Source organism: Ursus americanus, chromosome 2, assembly GCF_024610735.1.
Source record: "Ursus americanus isolate L20-20 chromosome 2, mUrsAme1.1.p, whole genome shotgun sequence".
Taxonomy (NCBI): domain Eukaryota; kingdom Metazoa; phylum Chordata; class Mammalia; order Carnivora; family Ursidae; genus Ursus; species Ursus americanus.
In genome coordinates this window covers 10643198-10664844 of record NC_142128.1, presented here as the reverse complement: position 1 = coordinate 10664844, position 21647 = coordinate 10643198, and the positions used below count along the sequence as shown (strand labels likewise).

At 46.1% G+C, this 21647-nt stretch overlaps 2 protein-coding genes across 3 annotated transcripts in view; one reads left to right on the top strand and one right to left on the bottom strand.

Moving 5' to 3' along the window:
* Positions 1–19253, bottom strand: part of RCC1L (RCC1 like) — a 33788-nt gene extending 14535 nt beyond the window's left edge. The window contains exons 1-7 of one of the 2 annotated variants that reach the window (XM_045786150.2): positions 19115–19253; positions 18603–18750; positions 7167–7296; positions 2842–2970; positions 1967–2033; positions 899–950; positions 62–146 (exon numbers count right to left, since the gene is read on the bottom strand). In XM_045786150.2, the coding sequence (XP_045642106.2) occupies positions 62–146; positions 899–950; positions 1967–2033; positions 2842–2970; positions 7167–7296; positions 18603–18668 (529 nt within the window). In that variant the 5' untranslated portion in view covers positions 18669–18750; positions 19115–19253. Of the gene's footprint in view, positions 1–61; positions 147–898; positions 951–1966; positions 2034–2841; positions 2971–7166; positions 7297–10009; positions 10390–18602; positions 18751–19114 lie in introns of those variants that run through there. The other variant, XM_045786148.2, reaches the window with a different exon arrangement.
* A 145-nt stretch (positions 19254–19398) lies between these two features.
* LOC123784721 (general transcription factor II-I repeat domain-containing protein 2) overlaps positions 19399–21647 on the top strand; it is a 45812-nt gene continuing 43563 nt past the window's right edge. Inside the window, exon 1 of the mRNA XM_045786146.2 lies at positions 19399–21258. The gene's annotated coding sequence lies outside the window, so the exon portion shown is untranslated. The remainder of the gene's footprint in view (positions 21259–21647) is intronic.

Below are 21647 nucleotides of genomic sequence, written 5' to 3'. Positions count from 1 at the left end.
CCAGAGCCCTACAGCTCCCAGCTCCCTAGTGCACCATCCCCAGGGGTGAAAGGCCCACTACCTGTTTGCCCGTCGGCACCCCAGCCACAAGAGTAGACTTCTCCTTTGTCTGTCAGGAACAGGCTATGATCCTGGCCACAAACCACCTGTCAGATGAACAGAGGTGAGGCTGATGAGAAGTCCTTGGACGCCCAGTGTCCTGGTCGACGGACCTAAAGCTCACCACACTCCCTACCACCCCGAGCAGCGAGCTGGCTGGGCCCAGGCGGGCTGCCCCACATGGCCTTCACATCTTATTCCTGCTCGGCCCCCTCCTCTGTAAGCCTTTCTCCTCCCCGTCACCTCCTCCGCCTCCCTACTGGCCTCCACTCTTCGGTACTAGCTCCCCACCTACCCTGCCAAGCGCTCAGGCAGCCCCCCTCCTTCTGCCACAACACCTTTCCTACCGCCCAGCCCTGGTCTATCTGATACACTCCTCTGCCACCCCTGGGAGACTTAACAATTCTCCTTCTGTGCTCCCAGGGCCCTTCCTGTAAGCACCTGCTTATGTATTTAAGTATTTATTGTAAGTACTGACCATGTACCAGTCTCTGTACTGGGGATGGAAATAAAATGGTGAGCAAGATAGCGCTAGCCTGGGACACACACAGCTAGCTTAACCTATGCCTCCCCCTTAAGAGTGTTAGCCCCTCAAACCTTATTAAACTCTGTACCCTCGTAACCTAGTGGAAACCAATACCCTCCTGACCTACAGGAGGCAGGCAATAGTTTTTACGAAAATAATTTATTAATTCAAATAATTGGCTGAACCCATTTGCCGTCACCCCCCCCCACCTTTCACCCCTGCAAAAGCACCCCCGAGAGGCTGGATGAGTGGCTCTCAGCATGTGTCTCTTACCTGGACCACCTGTCCATCGAAGTCCTGCATTCTATTGACTCTGTGACTTTCGCTGCAGCCAGCAGCAATATAGGGAGAAGCAAGAGATATGGTCACAGCAGGCACTGTGTGGTTCTGCCCCAACCCGTCACCCCTAACTGACGGCCCCCACATGCACACAGTAACTGTTAGGGAAACTCTCAAGGTCAAACATAGGGCAGAGGTAGGCCTACGCATGAGAATAAAATAAAACAACAGCCCTTTGGTGATTTTTTTTTTTTAAATAGGCTCCATGCCCAACCTGGGGCTCAAACTTACACCCCAAGATCTAGAGTCGCACACTGTATGGACTGAGCCAACCAGGTGCCCCCCCCTTTGATTTTTTTTTGAAGAGTTTATTTATTTATTTGTCAGAGAGAGAGAGCACAACCAGGGGGAGCGGCAGAGGGAGAAGCAGGCTCTCCGCTGAGCAAGGAGCCCGATGTGGGACTGAATCCCAGGACCCCGGGATCATGACCTGAGCCGAAGGCAGACGCTTAACCAACTGAGTCACCCAGGTATCCCCCCTTTTGGTGATTTTAATATGCTGCCAGAGGTGAGACTAGTTTTTCGCCCAACAACATAACGTGAGGAAGGAGAGGGGAATTTTTTTAAAGACCAAAATAAAAAGGGTCTGGCTCAATGGGTAGAGTGTGCAACTCTTGATCCTGGGGCTGTGAGTTTGAGCCCCACGTTGGACGTAGAGATGACGTAAAAAGAAAATCTTGAAAGAAAAAAGACTGAAATAAATAAGAATGGAACAGAGAGGAATTTTTAAAGTTCATCAATTTGGTAAAAATAAAAAACTAATTAAAAAGAAGTTCTTCGCACCACAATCAATGCTCGACCGCCCTCCCTTCCACCAAGCTACCGTACGGAGCTCACCCCGCAATGGAACAATACCCTCCACAGCTTTCCAGTGACTTCTCACCATCCCTCTCAAGCAGGGGGAAGCCTGTCATTTCCTGCTCTGTGGGTCTATCACTCAGTAACCACACTAGAAATGTTAAATGCTTAGCACGATTTGGGGAAGTCCTTTGGGGAACTCACCTGTAAATTTCATTTTCGACCACGCTTCTTCCGCACTGCCCGTAAGAGTTGTTTCCCATGCTGAAGACTGAAGAGTAACACCACCCGTGAAATCAGCTCTGCAGGTTTGTGGGATCCCAGAACGTCAGGACTGCAAGGGGGTTGTCCAACCACTCACCCTAAGTGCCCGGTTTCCTTCTCTGACACCCCCAGCCTTTGCAGGCACACCCACACGCATGCTGGGGTCTGGCCCTGCAGCAACAACCTGGGCCACCTTGACGGGCCCCTCTGCCTTCCCCTTCCCTCGTTCCACCTCTCGAGAATTCCACGTTCCGAGGTGAGCCCCACCCCCACTCCCTGCACCTGTCACTAGAGGCTGCCCTCCACGCCAAAGCTCCTCTTGAAAGAGTTCCTGAACACCACCTTTGCCTTTTCCCCACAAAGCACGCTTAGCTGGAAAATGAAATTGGAAACTTAGGCAAGACAGCCTTTCCCTAGAAACAATCGCTCTTCGGGAAAGAGTCCGTGTTATCTGGACTCTGGAAGCCCACCAGCTGAAAGAAGCGCTGGCGAACAGGCTCCTTTCGGTGCAACAGAAAACGCCGTCTACACGCATAGCCCGGCTCAGTGACTTCCCTGCAAAGCGAGTGGGAGGCCTCGCTAAGGCGGCCTGCTGTGCACTGGTACCTTTCTAAATACCTGAGGCTTTCTAGGAATCACACAGAGCAGAGAACATAAAAGGGCTGGCAGGATCTGCCCAATATGGTGACCTGGAGCTCGGGAAGTGCCAGGAGCCTCACTAATCACATGTGGTTCCACCAAACAAACCAGTTTCAACCCAAGGGCAAGAAAGTGGTTCCCCCATTCCTCCGTGAACCTGCAACAGGCCAGCTCACCTCCTTCGTGGTCTGTCAGGATGAGAGAGTGGGCTCTGCCGCAGGACACCTGCAGCACCCGTGTCTCCTGAGGTCTGTCCAGAGGCAACGGCACGGGCGAGGGCTCCAGAACATACTCGTATCCCCGGGCTGAAAGAAGATCGAGCAGGTTCATGGTGCGTCACACTCATGGAAAGTCACAGCATTCCTGACGGTAGACATCATGCTGCCCGACCGCCACGCCGCCCCACAGTCGGAGATCAGAGTGACCCGTCAAGGCACATAAGCTAGTGGCAGAACTAAGACAAGAAGCGCAGGCCCAAGGTCTGGACCCGCTGCACCGCACTGCCTCCCGTGGGCCTTCCTGTGTCAGTTAAAGCCATTTGCACCTAAGGAGAGTAAAGGCATTTTCCTCCTGTAAGACCACATTTACATTTCTCAGTAAAGCGAAGGGCAGCATATATTGTACAATACCGCTTATATTAGAAAGTGGGGGAAAGGGGCGCCTGGGTGGCACAGCGGTTAAGCGTCTGCCTTCGGCTCACGGCGTGATCCTGGCGTTGTGGGATCGAGCCCCACATCAGGCTCCTCCGCTATGAGCCTGCCTCTTCCTGTCCCACTCCCCCTGCGTGTGTTCCCTCTCTCGCTGGCTGTCTCTATGTCTGTCGAATAAATAATAAAATCTTAAAAAAAAAAAAAAAAAGAAAGTGGGGGAAGGAATCCGTAGAAGCATCTGCTTGCACACGCATTACATCTCTCCAGGAGAAACTGGAAACTGTTAACACAGGTTGTCTTCAGGGAGAAAAACTGTGTGGCTGGGAGGACAGGGGCAGAAACCAGCCTTTTCATCGTATATTCCACTGCACCTGTAGGACTCTGAAGTACACAAATATGCTCTCTTGAAAGAAATTTTAGAAAAAAAAGAAAATTTTAGGGGCACCTGGCTGGCTTGGCTGGTAGAGTATGAGACCCTTGATCTCAGGGTCATGAGTTTGAGCCCCACGTGGAGAGTAGAGATTGCTTAAAAAATAAAATCTTTAAAAGTAAACTTTTCTTAAGTAATTAATTTGTTAATTAATTACAGTAAGCTCTGACCCAATGTGGAACTCGAACTCATGACCCTCTGAGATCCTGGAGTTGCACACTCCACCAACTGAGCCACCCAGGCACCCCTGAAATTTTTAATTTTTTTTTACTTATTTTTTTTAAGATTTTATTTATTTATTTGACAGAGAGAGACAGCCAGCGAGAGAGGGAACACAAGCAGGGGGAGTGGGAGAGGAAGAAGCAGGCTCCTAGCAGAGGAGCCTGATATGGGGCTCGATCCCAGAACGCTGGGATCACGCCCCAAGCCGAAGGCAGACGCTCAACGACTATGCCACCCAGGCGCCCCTGAAATTTTTAATTTTTAAATAAGCAAGTAAGGGAGAAAGTTTTTTAGAAGTCACTCTACAGAAGAACCTTATTTTCTTTCTTAAAGATTTTATTTAGGGGCGACTGGGTGGCTCAGTTCTTAAGAGTCTGCCTTCAGCTGAGGTCATAATCCCGGGGTCCTGGGATCGAGCCCCGCATCGGGCTCCCTGCTCAGCAGGAAGCCTGCTTCTCCCTCTCCTACTCCCCCTGCTTGTGCTCCCTCTCTGTCAAATATTTATGAGAGAGAGAGAGAGAGAGACAGAGAACAAGCTGGGGGGAAGGGCAGAGGAAGAGGGACAAGCAGACTCCCCACTGACTAGGGAGCCCGATGCAGGACTCAATCCCAGGATCCCGGGATCATGACCTCAGCTGAAGGCAGACGCTTAACCGACTGAGCCACCCAGATGCCCCCAGAAAAACCTTATTGTTCTTTACAATCCTGCTGGAAAAACCAGAACGGTCTATGTGGGGAATTCCCCTTGTAGGTTTTAAACAAAGAGCTTTTAGTATTTGTACTGTTGGAAGAAGATTCACAAGTGCATTAGTTCTCAATCTACCCGCCACTAACTACTCCTGCGTTTTTTTTCTCCTATGGGTCCCACGTTTACAGACTCTACCAAAAAATGGCTTTATTACCATTACAATAATACACTTGCTCACTTGTATTCATTAGCGACTTACAGAATTTCCAGAGACAGCTTTTAATCAGCATGGAATAACTGCTTTATCACGTTGAGATGCTGTAATTCTAGGCAAAATCAAAGCAACTGGACAATGTCGTTAGCACATACATACCCCAAGACTACCTGCATAGACGCCTAAGGGCCTGGGAAACAGTAAGTGCGTATCGTTTAAGGGGAATCTGGCTGTAATAGAGCTAATCAGGAAATACAGAGGATCATGTTAAATGGAACCACAGCAAACTCCAGACTGGAGAATTCTATAAAATAAACAATATGATTTAAGTTTTTTAAAGATTTTATTTTTAGGTAATCTCTACACCCACTCTAGGACTCGAACCTACAGTACCGAGATCAAGAGTCATACACTTCACCAACTGAACCAGCCAGGTGTCCCTCTTCTCTTTTCTTTTCTTTTTAAAGAAAGTAAGCCTTTATTTCTTTGTTTCACAAATACAGTTGGCTGAGTTGGTTGCCAACGTAATTTCTTCAGTAAATAAACTTCAAGAAAAAAAGATTAAGAAGACTTAAAGGTCTTATCAACTGGGGCGCCTGGCTGGCCCAGTCAGTAGAGCACGTGACTCTTGATCTCAGGGTCCTGAGTTCAAGCCCCACGTTGGGTGGGGAACCTACTTTAAAAAAATAATAAAAATAAAAATCTTATCAACTGATTGCAACATCTGGACCTTATCTGGATACTGATTCAAACAAATTTTAAAAAATAAAAATAAAAATCTAATGACATTTATGAGATAGCTGACAATGTGAACATTGACTGGATGTTTGGTAACCTAAAGGGATTATACTGTTCATTATTTTTAGGCGTGAAAATGGTGCTGCATTTACTTTCTTTTAATGTCCTTTTTTTTTTTTTTTAGATTTTATTTATTTATTTGAGAGAGAAGGTGAGAGAGCACAAGTAGGCAGAGCAGCAGGCAGAGGGAAGGGAGAAGCAGGCTCTCCGATCTGCAGGGAGCCCGATGCGGGACTCGATGCCGGGATCCTGGGATCATGACCTGAGCCAATGGTAGATGCTCAACTGAATGAGCCACCCAGGAGCCCCAAGGTCCTTATTTTTTTAGATACGTACTGAAATAATTACTAACGAAATTAATAATGTTGGGAGTTGCTTCAAATTATTGAGGGGAAGGTACAGGAAATAAACAAAACAAAACTAGCTGAGTTGGTAACTGAAGCTGGCATGCCTTACACGACTCTGTCCATTTCTCTGTGTGTGCCTAAACGTGCTCCCAGTAAAAGGTATAACAAACACAAGGTGGCATCTTACAGCTAATAGAAATTTCAGTACTGACTTATAAAAGAAATTTGATATAAAATTAAGTGAAAGAAGGCAGAAAATACACACTCATCAAAACTGTGCAAAAATGTATTTGCACATGAATTAGGAAACAAGGAAAAAATGGAAAGGTTTATCCAGACAGTAAAGGGACTGTCCACTACAGCATCCCCCCTTATCCATGTGGGATACATTCCAAGCCCCCCAAAGGATGCTTGAAACTACACATAGTACCAAACCCCATATACACTATATTTTTTCCTATACATACCTATCTATGATAAAGTTTAATTTATAAATCAGGTGAGGTGCCTGGGTGGCTTGGACAGTCAAGCATCTGACTCTTGATTTCAGTTTGGGTCATCATTTCAGGGTCCTGGGATCAAGCCCCACATCAGGCTCCATGATCAGTATGGAGACTGCTTTGGGATTCTCTCTCTCCCTCCACACACACTCTTTCTCTCTTTCTCTCTCTCAAATAAATAACATCTTTTAAAAAAAATTATAAATCAGGCACAATAAGAGGAACATCTTTTTTTTTTTTTTAAGATTTTATTTATTTATTTGACAGAGAGAGACAGCCAGCGAGAGAGGGAACACAAGCAGGGGGACTGGGAGAGGAAGAAGCAGGCTCCCAGCAGAGTAGGGAGCCTGATGCGGGGCTCGATCCCAGGACCCTGGGATCACACCCTGGGCCGAAGGCAGACACTTAACTACTGAGCCACCCAGGCGCCCCAAGAGGAACATCTTTACTTATCAGCAAAAACTCTTTTGCCTAAAGGTTCAGTGTTATTACCAAAGAGGCTGACAAACAAATCTAGTCCAGAAAACATCCGTGTAAGACTCCATCTATCCAACTACCGTGCCAGTCTGGTTTACGTCATCATATTCCTGAAAACAAAAGGGAGCCCCCTCAGACACTCGCAGCACAGAGAAGTCATGGTGAGCACACTCACTTTTATCTTTACGGCTCCTGTGAAATCCCAGCTGGGAATCTTTGTTGAGCCCCATACCCCAAACTTTCGTCACATCCTTGGTTTTAGAGGATAACAATGTGAATCCATAGCCACAGGCAGCAGATGAAATCTGAAAAAGAGTTCCCATAAAGCATGAAATGATTTGTATTATTAAGTTTTCTCCGCAATAAATGACAGGTTGCTTGCCCAATCAAAGAACACATGGTATTGGGGTGCCTGGGGAGCTCAGTCGGTTAAGCATCTGCCTTCAGCTCAGGTCATGGTCTCAGGGTCCTGGGATTGAGCCCCAAGTCAGGCTCCCTGCTCGGCGGGGAGCCTGCTTCTCCTTCTGCCTGCCGCTCCCCCTGCTTGTGCTCTCTCTCTGACAAATAGATAAACTCTTTAAAAAATTAAATGTATAGAGAACTAAAGGAAAATATGACAACAATGACTTCACAACTATGGAATTTGAATACAGAAGAAAAAAAAAACATTAAAAAGCTAAATGGAATTTCTAGAGTTGTAAAGTACAGTAACCAAAATAAAAGAATTCACTAACAGGTGCAGAAGCAAATTTGAGATGCCAGAAGAAAGAAGCAGTTAACCCGAAGAAATATCAATTGAAATTATTCATTCTAGAGAACAGGGGAAAAAAAAGAAAAAGAATAATGATTCAGAGACCTATGACCTATTAGACAATATCCAGTGTATCAACATCTATGTAATGAGAGCCCCAGGAGTGCAAGAGAGAAAGGGCAGGAAAAAAATCCTTAAAATAATGGCAGAAAACTTAACAAATTTTATGAACAACATAAATCTACAGATCAAAGTTACTCAACAAATCAGTTAAACTGTTAAGGAGAAAATCTTGAAAGTATCGAAAGAAAATGGGACTCATCAAGGACAGGAGAACAACAATAAGATTAATAGCTAAGTACTCATCAGAAACAAGGGAGACCAGAAACCAGAATGACATATTCAAAGTGCTGAAAAGATAAAAACTGTCCACCGAGAATTAATTCTGTAAGCAGCAAAGCTATCCTCAATGGGACGCCTGGGTGGCTCAGTCCTTAAGCGTCCGCCTTCGGCTCAGGGCATGATCCCAGGGTCCTGGGATCGAGCCCCACATTGGGCTTCCTGCTCTGCTGGGAGCCTGCTTCTTCCTCTCCCACTCTCCCTGCTGGTGTTCCCTCTCTAGCTGGCTGTCTCTCTCTCTGTCAAATAAATAAAACCTTAAAAAAAAAAAAAGCTATCCTTAAAAGAAAAGAAATAAAGACCTTCCCAAAGAAATAAACAATTCGGCAAACCTGCCTTGACAAGTACTGAAGGAGTCCCTCAGGCTAAAAGGAAATGACAGCAAATGGTAACTTAAAAACAAAACAAAACAAAAAACAAACAAAAAAAAAAAACAGAAGAAACGAAGAACACCAGCTAAAGTAATTATAAAGGTAACTAGAAAACACTGCATGGATATTTTATGAGTTTTTTGTCTCTTAAATGACTCAAAACACAACTGAGAAAAATAATAACTATAAAATTGTATCACTGGGTTTAAAACGTATGAAGATAAAATATATATCACAATAACTCCACAAAGGAGAGAAGAGGAAATGGAGCTATGTTGGAACAAAGTTGCTATAGTTTTGTTTTGTTTTGAGAATTGGGTCACTACTAACATAGGCTGTGATAAATTAAGATACATACTATAATCCCAAGAAAAACCTCTTCAAATATACAGCAAAACACCCAACAAAGGAATTTAAAAGGTACCCAAAATACCTATTTAACACAAAAGAGGACAGTAAAGGACAAACAGAGAAACAAAAGACCTACAGAAATAAACAGCAAGATGGCAGATGTGATCCAACCATATCAGTAATTACATTAAAAGGACATGGGTTGAGTGACATCAGAGAAAATGGTGGAGCAACGAGAACACTGGCAAATGTCAGAATCATTTTTTTCAGAATTCTGGAAATTAACCCAAGACAAAGCAATCTAGGGAATGTTTACTCAAGAAAAGCAGCTGAGTCAGTAAGAACAGGAAGCTTTGCAGCCCTTCAACTTGACCTATTCCCATCCACCTCTGCTAAGCTCTGCAGTAGCTCTGAAAAGCAACAGCTCACAATTACAGCGCAAACCGGCAGTCTAGCAGCCCCTGGGAGAGGCAGAAAGGGTTTGGAGGAACTTCATAGCTCCATTCCCAGAGCCTTCTCATCTGATCTGTCTGGTGGTTCCCTGGAATACCCCATGCACAAGGCTCTATTTATTTGACCTGACCCAGATATCACCCAATGCAAACAGCCTTTTCCCCAGGGATAGTTTTTGAAAACAATCAGCAGCTAACGATGAACACTGCAGCTGCCTGAGGTGGTGAATAACTGTTGGAGCAAATAATAGGTCAACCAAGAAGTTACTAACTTGACCTGACATCAACTCCGCCCAGACAATAGCAGAATACACATCCCTTTCACGCACACATGAAACATTGTCCAAGGTAGACCATATGCTAGCCTATAAAACAAAGTCTCCATACATTCAAAAGGGCTGAAATTAAAGAAAGGATATTCTGTAACCACAACGACATTAAACTGTGACTGTGGTGACAACCCCGACTCCGGGGGTGACGTGCGAATGACGCCAGTCTGGCACAAGGGCACGTTTCGGCCACTCGTTAAATGTCAGCAGCGCCCTAACGCCCTTTCCTCCTGGGCCTGCAGCCCGCTCGAGGGTCCTACCCCCCGACGTTGGGCCACCCAGCGTCCCAACTTCTCGCAGACGGCCTCGGGGAGCAGCGGCGGAGGCCGGAGGGCGCTACGGAGGGAGAGAGCCCCGGCCCGCACCTTCTGGTCCAGCTCCAGACGGTAGGGCACGGGCTGGATCCTGCGGGGCGGTCGCGAGCCGGCGCGGCGCTCGGGCCCGGCGCTAGGCAGCACGAAGGTGGGCACGCCTAGCGCCCCGGAGAAACTGAAGCCCCACACGAAGATGCGGTCGGCCCGGGCCGCCCGCTCGCCCACGTACTGGAACACGGGTGCGTCTGCCTCGCGCGAGCTCCGCGAACGCCCGACCGCCGTCCGGTGCCCCCGCCCCGGCCCCAGCCCCGGGCCGGGCCCGCTCAGCAGCCGCCCCAGCCGAGCCCCGGCCGCCAACGCCCCCAGCGCCATCCTCCGCTCCACGCCTCAGCGTCTCCTGGACGCCGCCATCTTGGGTGACCCTTGACCCCACGCCCCGGCGGAAGAGCCCGAGGCCACGTCGACTACTGGCTGAAGGCAAAGGCGCCGAGGGCCGCCCATGGCTGGTGGAGGGCGGGGCGGAGCCGGGGAGCTTCGGGCCTGTGTGGGCGGGGCGCAGCAACAGCGAGCGCGACTTGTGCCCCAGCTCAGTACCCGGCCGGGCGCCTGCCTTCCCCGCGCCGAGTTCCTTGCGGAGGGTGTTCCCGGCTCCCGACGGCGCGGGGCGCTTTAGTTCCGAAGACCCTTTGCTGCTTGTCAATCAGCAGAGGTAAAACTTAAGGGTGGCCCGCTCTGCGCGGCTCCCATGTGGTGCTCTCCCCCGTCCCGGTTTACCCTCCTTGCCACGGCCCCCCGTCATTTCGTAGCTGGCCTTGTCGCAGCCTCCCCATCCGCTTCCAGGCCCCTCAGTCGTGCTCCAGCCACAGCGCGCTGGAGTGCAGATGCATCGGCTGCCCCCGACCCTGCGGGGAGGCCCTACTGCCTTCCGCAGTGTATCCTCCGGCCCAGCTCACCTGGCCCCACCAGCCGCGCACTCCACTGGAGTCAGGTGGCTTTCCTTGTAATTTCCGAATCCCGGGGCGGGTTCAGGCCTGCCTACTTAGCACTCAGTGCCTCCAATGTCCTTCCTGCTGCTCTCCTCCCTGCAGGTGTCTAGTTCTGAGATCCAGCACTAACTTTGAAGTTACGTGAAGGCAGGAACTGACTGGGGGTTTGGGGACCTGAGTCTAGTCCTGGCTCTGCCACTGACTTGATAGGTGGCTTTGGCAAGTTATCTCCCTTCTCTGGATCGCACAGCTGAAGTGGGGGGGGGGGAGTGAAATGAATTTTTTAAAATAAATGAGATGTGAGATGTTTGCACTGTGACTTGTAGGATCTCCTGCAGCCCATTATGACCCATGCTGGAGGGAGGTTCCGAATACTAATCCCAAATGCTGGGGACGGACTTCTCTTAAACTAGGCACCCCAGAGGATGGTAGGTTTCAGAACAGCAGAGCCAGGTGGCTGGTCTTGATAGAAGAGGCAGCAAGGGCAGGGTGGCAGCTGTAGTCCCCTGATGCCAGAGCTCTATGGCTTGGCTGTCTAACTACTGTATTACGAGGGATGAAGTCTAAGTGCTTCCTTGACCCGTATAACCAGAAAAAACTCTGACCCAGTTCTCAGGGCAGAATCCACTTGAGGGACCATGCTGAGCCAGCACAAGTAGAGGCAATAAATATTCTAATCACTTCCCAAAGGAATTTGTGGTTATTTACCAGAGTTGCTATACTGGGGAAATGAGAATAAGCAGATCTTGCAAGAGCTTGATAGAGGGTCTGAGATGACAGTGGCCCCAGGGGACCTGAAACACTGGCAAGGACCCCAGTTAGAGCGGGAGCTTATGTAGCCAGCACAGGCATGGCTGGCAGTGGGTCAGGGTGTCCATGCACCGACCCTGTGGAAATGTCCCAGGTTCCCGAGTCCACAATTGGGACAGACATGCGTAGCAACTCATATCGGTCCTCTCATCCTGTCCTGACCCAGCCCGTATTAAATCAGAAGACATACTGCATCCCAGGCAGAATCCCAGACCTGAGTGCCATCTTCAGAGATGCAGAGAATGAAAAAGAAAGAAGAAAGAAAGAGAAATAGAGGGAGGGAGGGAGGAAAGGAGGGAGGGAGGGACGGAAGAAGGAAGGAAGGTAGGTAGGTAGGTGCATGCAGAGGATGCTGGTTCCCATCATTATCCCATTCAGTTCACTTGCTTGGCTCCTGCAAAACCCAGACAGATTATGGCCGATAATGGTAATAAACTATGTAAACCTAGCCAAGGGCATAGCCCAGTCATAGCTGCTGTGTTGGGGGGACGGTTTTACTAGAACAGATCAACACAGCTTTGGAACTTACTATGGGATACTGATCTGGTGGATGGGTTCTTTCCATTCCAATGGTAAAGAGGCTCAAAGGTAGTTCGGCTCTGTACAGGAAGGACAGTATTACTCATTAACCCTCCCTGACCTTTGGCTCCTGGTACCTGCAGATTAAGTATCTGTGTACAAGATCTTGTCTCCAGCTCTGCTTTTATTTATAAATCAGGGGCTTCTGGGTGGCTCAGTCTGTTAAGCGACTGACTCTTGATTTTGGCTCACGTCATGATCTCAGGGTCATAAGATCGAGCCCGCGTGCCAAACTCCGTGCTGGGTGTGGAGGCTGCTTGGGATTCTCTCTTCTCCATTCTCTCTTCTCCCTCTGCCCCTCCCTGCTTGTGCTCTCTCTCTTAAAGAAAAAACAAAACAAAATAAAACCTGAGACATATACTGGTAAAGAAGAATTACGTAAATCCCATCACATTAGTGAGGGTTCTCCAGAGAAACAAAACTGTTAGAATTAGGAGTCCCGTGATCCGTCTGCAAGCGGGACACTCTGAGGTATAGTTCCAGTCTAAGAGCAAAGATTTGAGAACCAGGACCAAGACTGATGTCCCAGCTCAAACCGCCAGGCAGAGAGAATTCAACCTTCCTCTGCCTTTTTTGTTCTATTCTGGCCCTTGGTGGTTGTACGTGGCCCACACACATTGGAGAAGCGACCTTTATCCGGTCTGCCAATTCAAATTCTGGTATCTTCCAGAAACACCTTCACAGACACACTTAGAAATAAAATTTAACCACCTTTTGGGCATCCTATAGCCCAGTCGAGCTGACACATTTACCAGCATAACTAACTGGTAACTAATAACTAATTATTAATATAGTTATGGGATGTTTATCTGTTCATGAAATGTGTATCAAGTTTTCAACGGTTCTTACATAAATAGGGCTTTCCTTTTACCTGAGTTCATGGCCTCTCTGATTTTTTGGTTTTAAGGATCTGTTCTTTACAAACTGGCAATGATGGTAGTTGGGCTTTTAAAAAATCTTTGTCAGAAAAAAAACTGAGGGGCGCCTGCATGGCTCAGTCGGCTAAGCGTCTGACTTTGGCTCAGGTCTTGATCTCCGGGTCCTGGGATCCAGCCCTGCACTGGGCTCTTTGGGGAGTCTGCTTCTCCCTCTCCCATTGCACCTTCCCTGGCTTGTATGCGCGTGCCCTCTCTCTCTCTCTCTCTCTCTCTCTCTCTCTCGTATAAATAAATTAAATCTTTAAAAAATAGATAAGTAGCGGGCACCTGCGTGTCTTAGTTGGACAAGCGTCTGCCTTAGGCTCAGGTCCTGATCCCAAGGTCCTGCTCAGCAGGGAGTCTGCTTCTCTGTCTCTCCGCCCCTCCCCATGCTCCTGCCCATGCTCCTGCTCTCTCTCTCTCTTGCTTGCTTCTGTCTCAAATAAAAATTTTAAATCTCTAAAATATATAAGTAAATAAAAAGATTTTAAAAATTGAGGGGCACCTGGCTGGCTCAGTCAGAAGAGTGTGCAACCTGATCTCGGGGTCGTGAGTTTGAGTCCCACATGGAGTGTAGAGATTACTTAAATAAATTTAAAATAAATTTTAAATACTTTAATTTAATAATTACATTTAAATAAATTTTAAAAAATTAAATAAATTGAAATTGAGATACTTTTTAAATCTAAATTTTATATTTTAATAAATAAATGTAAATAAGTTTACATTTATTTAATATAAAATAAATTTTAAAACTTTTTAAAAAAAGAAAACATTGATAACCCTATGTAGGCCTCTTGAATTTATTTACTTATTTTTTAAAGGTGGTATGTTTTTAAGTAATTTCTACACCCAGCGTGGGGTCCGATCCCACAACCCCGAGATCAAGAGTCACATGATCCACCAGCTTAGCCAGCCAGGTGCCCCTGGTCTCTTGAATTTATCAAACATTTGACTTTTAGCAGATATCTAAAAGACAGAACCATTGATTGGAAATTTAGGGGACAAAGGGCACAGTGATAAAATCTGCAATGTGAACCACAGCCACTGGGTGGCGATGCTTGCCCATCAATTTTGTGTCTTGTTCATAAGAAATAGGGTAAAATAGACTAAAAGCCAGTTTTGGCCAATGAAGAGAAGGGTTTGTAGTGACAACTGGGCTTTTATATTTTACTATCAAAACCTGGTTGTTTTATATACAACAGGTTTGTATGCTGGCTAATACGTGCGTTTTTGTCCATACTGTTGCTTGGTGTAAAGATGGTTCCACAGCAAAATACCAGCTCCCCTGGAGTATTCAAATGTCTGCTAACATTAACCAAGCTCGATTTTCCCCCACCTATAATGACATTTTCCTGCAGAGGTTCTAATTTCTTTGTGACATTGGGATAGCTAAAATTCTCTGGTCTGGGAAAGAATGAACTTAACTAGTCTTATGTATTTTAATTATTATAATTAAACTTTTAGTTATACGATTAATATATGATGAAGTGCCTTTGTGAAAAAAATAATTACTTAAGAGTTCTATACGGATAAAGGGAAAGGCTCCTTTAACCACAGCCTGACATATATCCGTTGCTGTAGAAAAAAATATTTGTAAATTTTTGTTGTGTGTGTGTGTGTGTTCATTTTTTAAAAATGATTTTATTTATTTGAGAGAGAGAGTGAGAGAGCATGGGGATGGGGGGTAGGGGCACAGGGAGAAGCAGGCTCCCTGCTGAGCATGGAGCTGGATGCGGGGCTAGATCCCAGGACCTTGCGACCATGACCTGATCTGAAGGCAGACCCTTAACCTACTGAGCCGCCCAGGCACCCTAATCAATGTTAATCTTATCCACTAGAGCTTTTCTTTTTCTTTCTTGCTTAGTAAGACTACCTATTATACAAGATATAAAGATGTTCTATAATATTTGTAAAACACTAAATCTAATACTGCACTTTTATTTTTTATATTTAGCTATGGAGTTGATATTTATGAGTGGTATGATTGTATATTTATTAATATTTTATCAGATATGTGATTGTCCCCAAATAATTAGCTGGCTATAACAGACTTTGAAGATTTTAAAATGTCACTTTTAACATGATGCATTTCTATATACGGGTCAATTTCTGGAGTCTGTTCCTTCTGATCTATTCTTGAACGAACCGCTACAGCTTTATATTATACTCCGATTTTTATTCAATCAAATCTTCTTTGTTCTTTTACAGAATTGCCTTTGCTACTCATAACATTTACTTCCATATAAATTTTAAAGTCATCTTGTCAATTGCATGAAAGGTCCCACTGGGATTTTTATTGGAACTGCATTAAATTGATGACCTAATTGAGATAAATTAATAAATGACATTTTACAATCTCGAGTCTTCCCATATCACATAAATGTCGTGTACTCTGATATTATTGGTTTCACTCATCTGCTTGAATGAATTCAGCCCTCTGCTTGTAGGTGAATTCTTCTATCGGTTTTCTGAGAACAGGATCTTCCAAATTTTTAGGGCAGTAATCTCCAAATTATTTTGATTACACATCCATATGGGTAAAATTTGTGAGCATGAAAAAATATACATTATTTACATTCATTATTATACTAATATGTACTTTATAAAATATACAAAGATATTTAAATAACGTGATAAAGATTAAGTAAACACTAATTTTTAAATGAATGTCCTATTTTGTTTTTTAACCATTTGCTCTCATTAAAAATAGTAATGGTAGGAAAATAGCAGCAGTAAGATGATTTTACCAAGAACAGTGTGACTGCATATGCTTAACTTAAAGTAATCTTAACATTTCAGGATACAAAAATATGAAGGATTGACTCTTCAATCAATATGGGGCTGTACTTAACTTATGTATAATAAACTGCACGCATTTAAACTGTACAGTTTGATGAATTTTGAAAACTGTATCCACCACAATGGAGATACAGCATAATTCCATCCCCCTAACAGCATCTTCTTGTCCTTTGTAGTCAATCCCTTTTTCCATTGCTGGTGCTAGGAAATTGATATGTTTCCCGACACTATGAGATACAGTTTATCTTTGAGCAGTGGAAGGGTTAGGGGTGCCCAGCCTCCATGCAGTCTAAAATCAGGGTATAATTTCTGACTCCCCCCCAAAACTTAACTACTAATAGCCTACTCTTGACTGGAAATCTCACTGATAACATAACAGTCAACACATATTTTGTACGTTGTATGTACTATGTACTGTATTCTTACAGTAAAGTAAGCTAGGGAAAAAATTGTCAAGAAAATCTTTAGGGGGTGCCTTGGTAGCTCAGTTAAGCGTCCAACTCTTGATGTCGGCTCGGGTCATGATCTCAGGGTCATGGGATCGAGCCCCGCATCAGGCTCCATTCTCCACATGGAGTCTGCTTGAGATTTTCTCCCTCTCCCTCGCCCCTCCCCTCCCCTCTTTCATGCACCCTCTCTCTCTAAAATAAATAAGTATATTTTTTTAAAAATCATTAGGAAAATACATTTACAGTACTGTACAATACTGTACAAAAAAATACAACCCACATTTAAGTGGACCCATGCAGTTTGAACCCATGCTGTTCAAGAGTCAACTGTAGTTTGTGCTATCTTAGAATTATATATATGTACAGTCCTAAAATATGAATTTTTATGCCTGGCTTCTTTGACTAAGCATGAAGAATTTGGAGATTACATGTATCCATAATTCATTCATTTTTATTGTATTTATTTTTTTAGAGAGAGAGTGTGCGAGCAGGGGGAAGGGGCAGAGGCAGAGAGAGAGATTTTTTTTTTTTAAGATTTTATTTATTTATTTGAGAGAGAGCTCAAGCAGGGGAGCAGCAGAGGGAGAGGGAGAAGTAGGCTCCCCGATGAGCAGGGAACCCAACACGGGTCCTGGGATCATGACCTGAGCTGAGTGCAGATGTTTAACTGACCAAGCCACGCAGGCGCCCCGAGAGAGAGAGAAACTTAAGTAGGCTTGATCTCATGACGCTGAGATCATGACCTGAGCTGAAATCAAGAGTCACTGAGCGACTGAGCCACCCAGGCGCCCCCATTTTTATTTATTTATTTTTTAAAGTAATCTCTATGCCCAAAATGGGGCATGAACTCATGACCCTAAGATCAAGAGTCACATGCTCTATGAACTGAGCCAGTCAGGCTCCCCAGTTCATTCACTTCTAAATGCTAAGTACTATTCCATTATATGGAATACGATAATTTGTGTATTGATTCACCTGTTGATTGACATTTGCCTTGTTTCCTGCATTCGGATATTATGAATAAAGCTGCTATGAACATTTGCATACAAGTTGTTGTATTCTCATATATTCCTTTTATCTTGGGTAAATTCTTGTGAGTGGCCTGGCTACATCATATAGAGGGGACTTCTCACCTTTAAAAGAGTATTTGATTAGGTAAAATATACATAACATAAAATGTATCATCTTCACAGTTTTTAAGAGTACAGTTCAGTGGAGTGGATTGCATTCACAGTGTTGGGCAACCATCACCGCTTCTAGTTACAAAACTTTTTCATGACCCATAACATTGTTACAATAAAGCTAACTTTTATAACTGCCCATGTATTTACTTTTATTGAGATCTTTATTTCTCCATAGGGCTTCGAGTCTAATACCTTTTCATTTCAGCTTATAGGACTCCTTTGAGCATTTCTTGCAGAGCAGGGGTAATAAACTCTCCTTTTGCTTATTTCAACAAGGGTGCCAAGGCCATTCAATAGGGAAAGGACAGCCTTTTGTAACTTTGATTTGTAACTCTGTACCTTCTTTTCTACACGATTTAAGAGAGTAATGCATTTATTTATTTAAAGTAGGCTCCACGGCCAATGTGGGGCTTGAACTCACAACCCTGACAGTAAGAGTCAAAGGCTTTACCAACTGAGCCAGCCAGGCGCCCTGAGAGTAATGCATTTAAAAGAATTTTTAGTTTGTGTATCTGAGCACACAATGTATAAAGATGTAATTTTTGTGACATCGACAATCAAAAGGGTGGGAAGAGAGCTATAAAAGAGCAGAGTTTTCATATGTCATTGAAGTTGAGCAGATATAAATTCAAATTGGAATGTTATAACTTAAGGATGTTAAATGCAGTCCTCATGGCAACCACAAAGAAGATAGCTATCGAATATACACAAAAGGAAATGAGAAAGGAATTTAAACATTTCACTCTAAAAATCAACAGAACACAAAAGAAGACTGTAATGCAGGAAATGAGGGACAAAAAGCTATAAGGCGTATAGGAAATGTAATGTAATGACAGAAGCAAGCCCCTCCTTATCAGTAAGTACTTCATTTTTTTTTTTTAAGTAAGCGCTACACCCAACATGGGGCTCAAACTTACAATTCCAAGGTCAAGAGTCCCACGCTCCTTTCCCACGGTGCCAGCCAGCCATCCTGCCATTGGCATATTTGTTTCAGGTGAGAGGGTGAATCCAATCCTTGTGACTTCACCTTGGCCAGAAGCATAGGTCAGGATCTTTACTTTCCTTCTGAGATGGAAAGTTATAAGACAGTTTTGAGCAGAAGAGTAAAATGAGTCACTAGTTACAGAATTCTTCCAGTTGCTGTATTAAGAATAGTCTGAAGAGGGGCGCCCCGGGGGGGCTCTGTCGGTTGCACGTCCTACTCTTGATTTTGGCTTAGGTCATAATCTCAGGGTCGTGAAATCGAGCCCCACATTGGTCTCCATGCTGGGCATGGAGTCTGCTTAAGCTTCTCTCTTTCTCTCTCTCTCCCTGTCCCTCTGCCCCTCCCCTGCTTCCACTCTCCCTCTTTCTTAAAAAAAAAAAAAAAAAAAAAAGAATAGTTTGAAGAGAGTTCAGGACAGGATCAGGAGACAAATTATGGGGGCACCTGGGTGGCTCAGTCGTTAAGCGTCTGCCTTCGGCTCAGGGGGTGATCCCAGCATTCTGGGATCGAGCCCCACATCAGGCTCCTCCGCTGGGAGCCTGCTTCTTCCTCTCCCACTCCTTCTGCCTGTGTTCCCTCTCTCACTGGCTGTCTCTCTCTCTGTCAAATAAATAAATAAAATCTTAAAAAAAAAAAAAGGAGAAAAATTATGAGTCTATTGCAGGAAGTGAGGTTGGCTTGGACCAATGTGGTGGTAGTCGTGGTGGTCAGAGAGTGATAGGATCTTGGGAAATTGGAATTGACTGGGTTGTCCGAGGGATCAGTGAGATATTCGAGAAGTAAAGGATACTTCCAAGGTTTTGGCCTGAGTAACTGGAAGAATGGTGTTTCATTAATTGAAGTGGGAAGGAGCTACAGGAGAATCTGATGAGAGGGTGGGACGTGTCCTTCTTGAGATGCCTTTTCCTCCTCCAAGTGAGGATGTCACAGTAGGCAGCTGGTTACACAGACTGGGGAGGCGGTGAGTGGGCTGAGCTGGAGATACAAACTTGAGAGTCATAACCATATCAAAAGTGTTTAAGGACCTGAGATTCGACAAGGTCATCTAAGGAGTGAGCGAAGAGACCCGAGACAGCCCCGAGCTACAGCATTACCCAAAAGGTTGGGGGGAAGGAGGGACCAGCAGCAGATTGAGGAGAAGCAGCCGGAAAAGCAGGCAGGGCAGCAGAAATGTCGCAAAGAGGACACAGTGAATGGTTATGTCAAGTGCTGACAGGTCAAGCCATTCACAACTGAAAAATGGCAATGTGGAGGTCACTTGTGACCTTGGAGGGAACAGTTTTAGTGGAATAGTGGGGATTAATTGGAATGGCCTTGAGAGAGAGAATGAAAGGAGAGAAATCGGAGATGGGTTGTGCACACAACTCACTCGTCCTGATGTCAGTTGTTCTTTCAAACAGATCACGTGTGTATTTTGACACCGTAAACGGTTCAAAACACTGAAAATCTTCATATGGAAGTTTTTACAGCAGATTAGAAAATGGTTTCCAGGTTGTCAAGTTCAAGTTTTATGTGCTCATCGTTTTTGGCAACAAAATTGAGCCAATCCTCATTATTCATCAATTTCGTGTTTGTGAATTCACCTACCCACTGAAATTGATAGGTCAACCCAAAACCAGTACAGTGCTTTCCCCGGTCATTCTCCGACATGCGCAGAGTGGCAAAAAGCTTACGTTGCCTGATGCACTCCCCAGCTGAGGTACAACAAGGTCCCACTCCTGTTTCTCCTCTCACACTGTAGCCAATGTGTATTAGAACATATAAACTTCAAGATAGTAATTACCTCTAGGGAGGAAAGAGAACGGTGCCTTCAATTGTGTCTACAGTATTTCTTAAAACTATGAAGTAAATAGGGCATGCTAGGTAAAATCTGAGCAATGGGTAAATGGTTTCTATCCTATTCTCCTTTTGGAATACTTAAACATGTAAGTGTTTAACCGAAATGAAATAACAGTATTTTACTATTCAACTGTTTGCTGGAGTGCCACCACCATCTGATGGATAGCTCGTGATCAGCTGGCGATTTCACCGACCCAGCCAAAAGATCGCCTTTACAGCACCCAACAAATAACTCGATGTCTTTAAAGCACTGTCCCCGGTCACTCGAGTTGCAACCCCATCGCTTTCAAGCCACAAACTGCAGGCCTGCAAAGATCATACTGAGCAGCTGCATGAAAGGAGGTCCACGTCTGGGGGCGGTGTGTCGGGCCGCGAGGAGCCACGTGCCAGCCGCTCATCAAAGGCTCGGGACGGAGAAGCGCCCGGCCTCCCGCGGACCCCGGCCAAGCGTGCAAACACATCCAGCGTGCAGCTCCACTGGATTCGACTGCACCGGAAACGGCAACTCCCACTGGGGGCGCTGCGGACACACGAGTGGAGGCTGCCTTCCAGGAAGCCAAAAAAAAAAAAAGGGGGGGGAAGAAAGAGAAAAAGGAGGGATAGTGGAGAGCCTGCCCCGGCCGCCGCCCCCACGCCGCGCCCCCGCCTCTTCGCCGCCCGGGCCGCCGCCCTCGCGCCCGGCCGCTCCCCGGCGGCCCAGCCCTCGGACCCCGCGGCCGCCCGGCGCTGCCCGCCCGCGGGGACCTCAGGTGCGTACCCCGCCCCCGCCGCGGCCGCCATTAGGAGCGGGCGCTTCTCTTGGAACTTTCTCCGCCCGCGGGGCTGGCGACGGGGAGACCTGGGGAGGGAGGCCGGCCGTGCAGGCGCATGGCGGGAGGCACCTCCGTCGCCGCCCGGAGGCCCCCGAGCCCCGTTCCCCGCGGGCCGGGCCCCGGAGTGGGGGTGGGGCGGGGAAGCCCCGCCGCGGGGACAACGGTCGCGCGCACGGACGCGCAGCCCTGTCCTCTCTGATTGGCTGGGCGGGGACAGTGGGGGCGGGCGTCTGCAGGCTCTGGGCTCTCTGGGCCCCGTGCGCGTGAGGTCACGCTCCGCCTGGCGTACGTGGGGCTCTCCCGCTGCGTGCGGACGTGCTTGATTG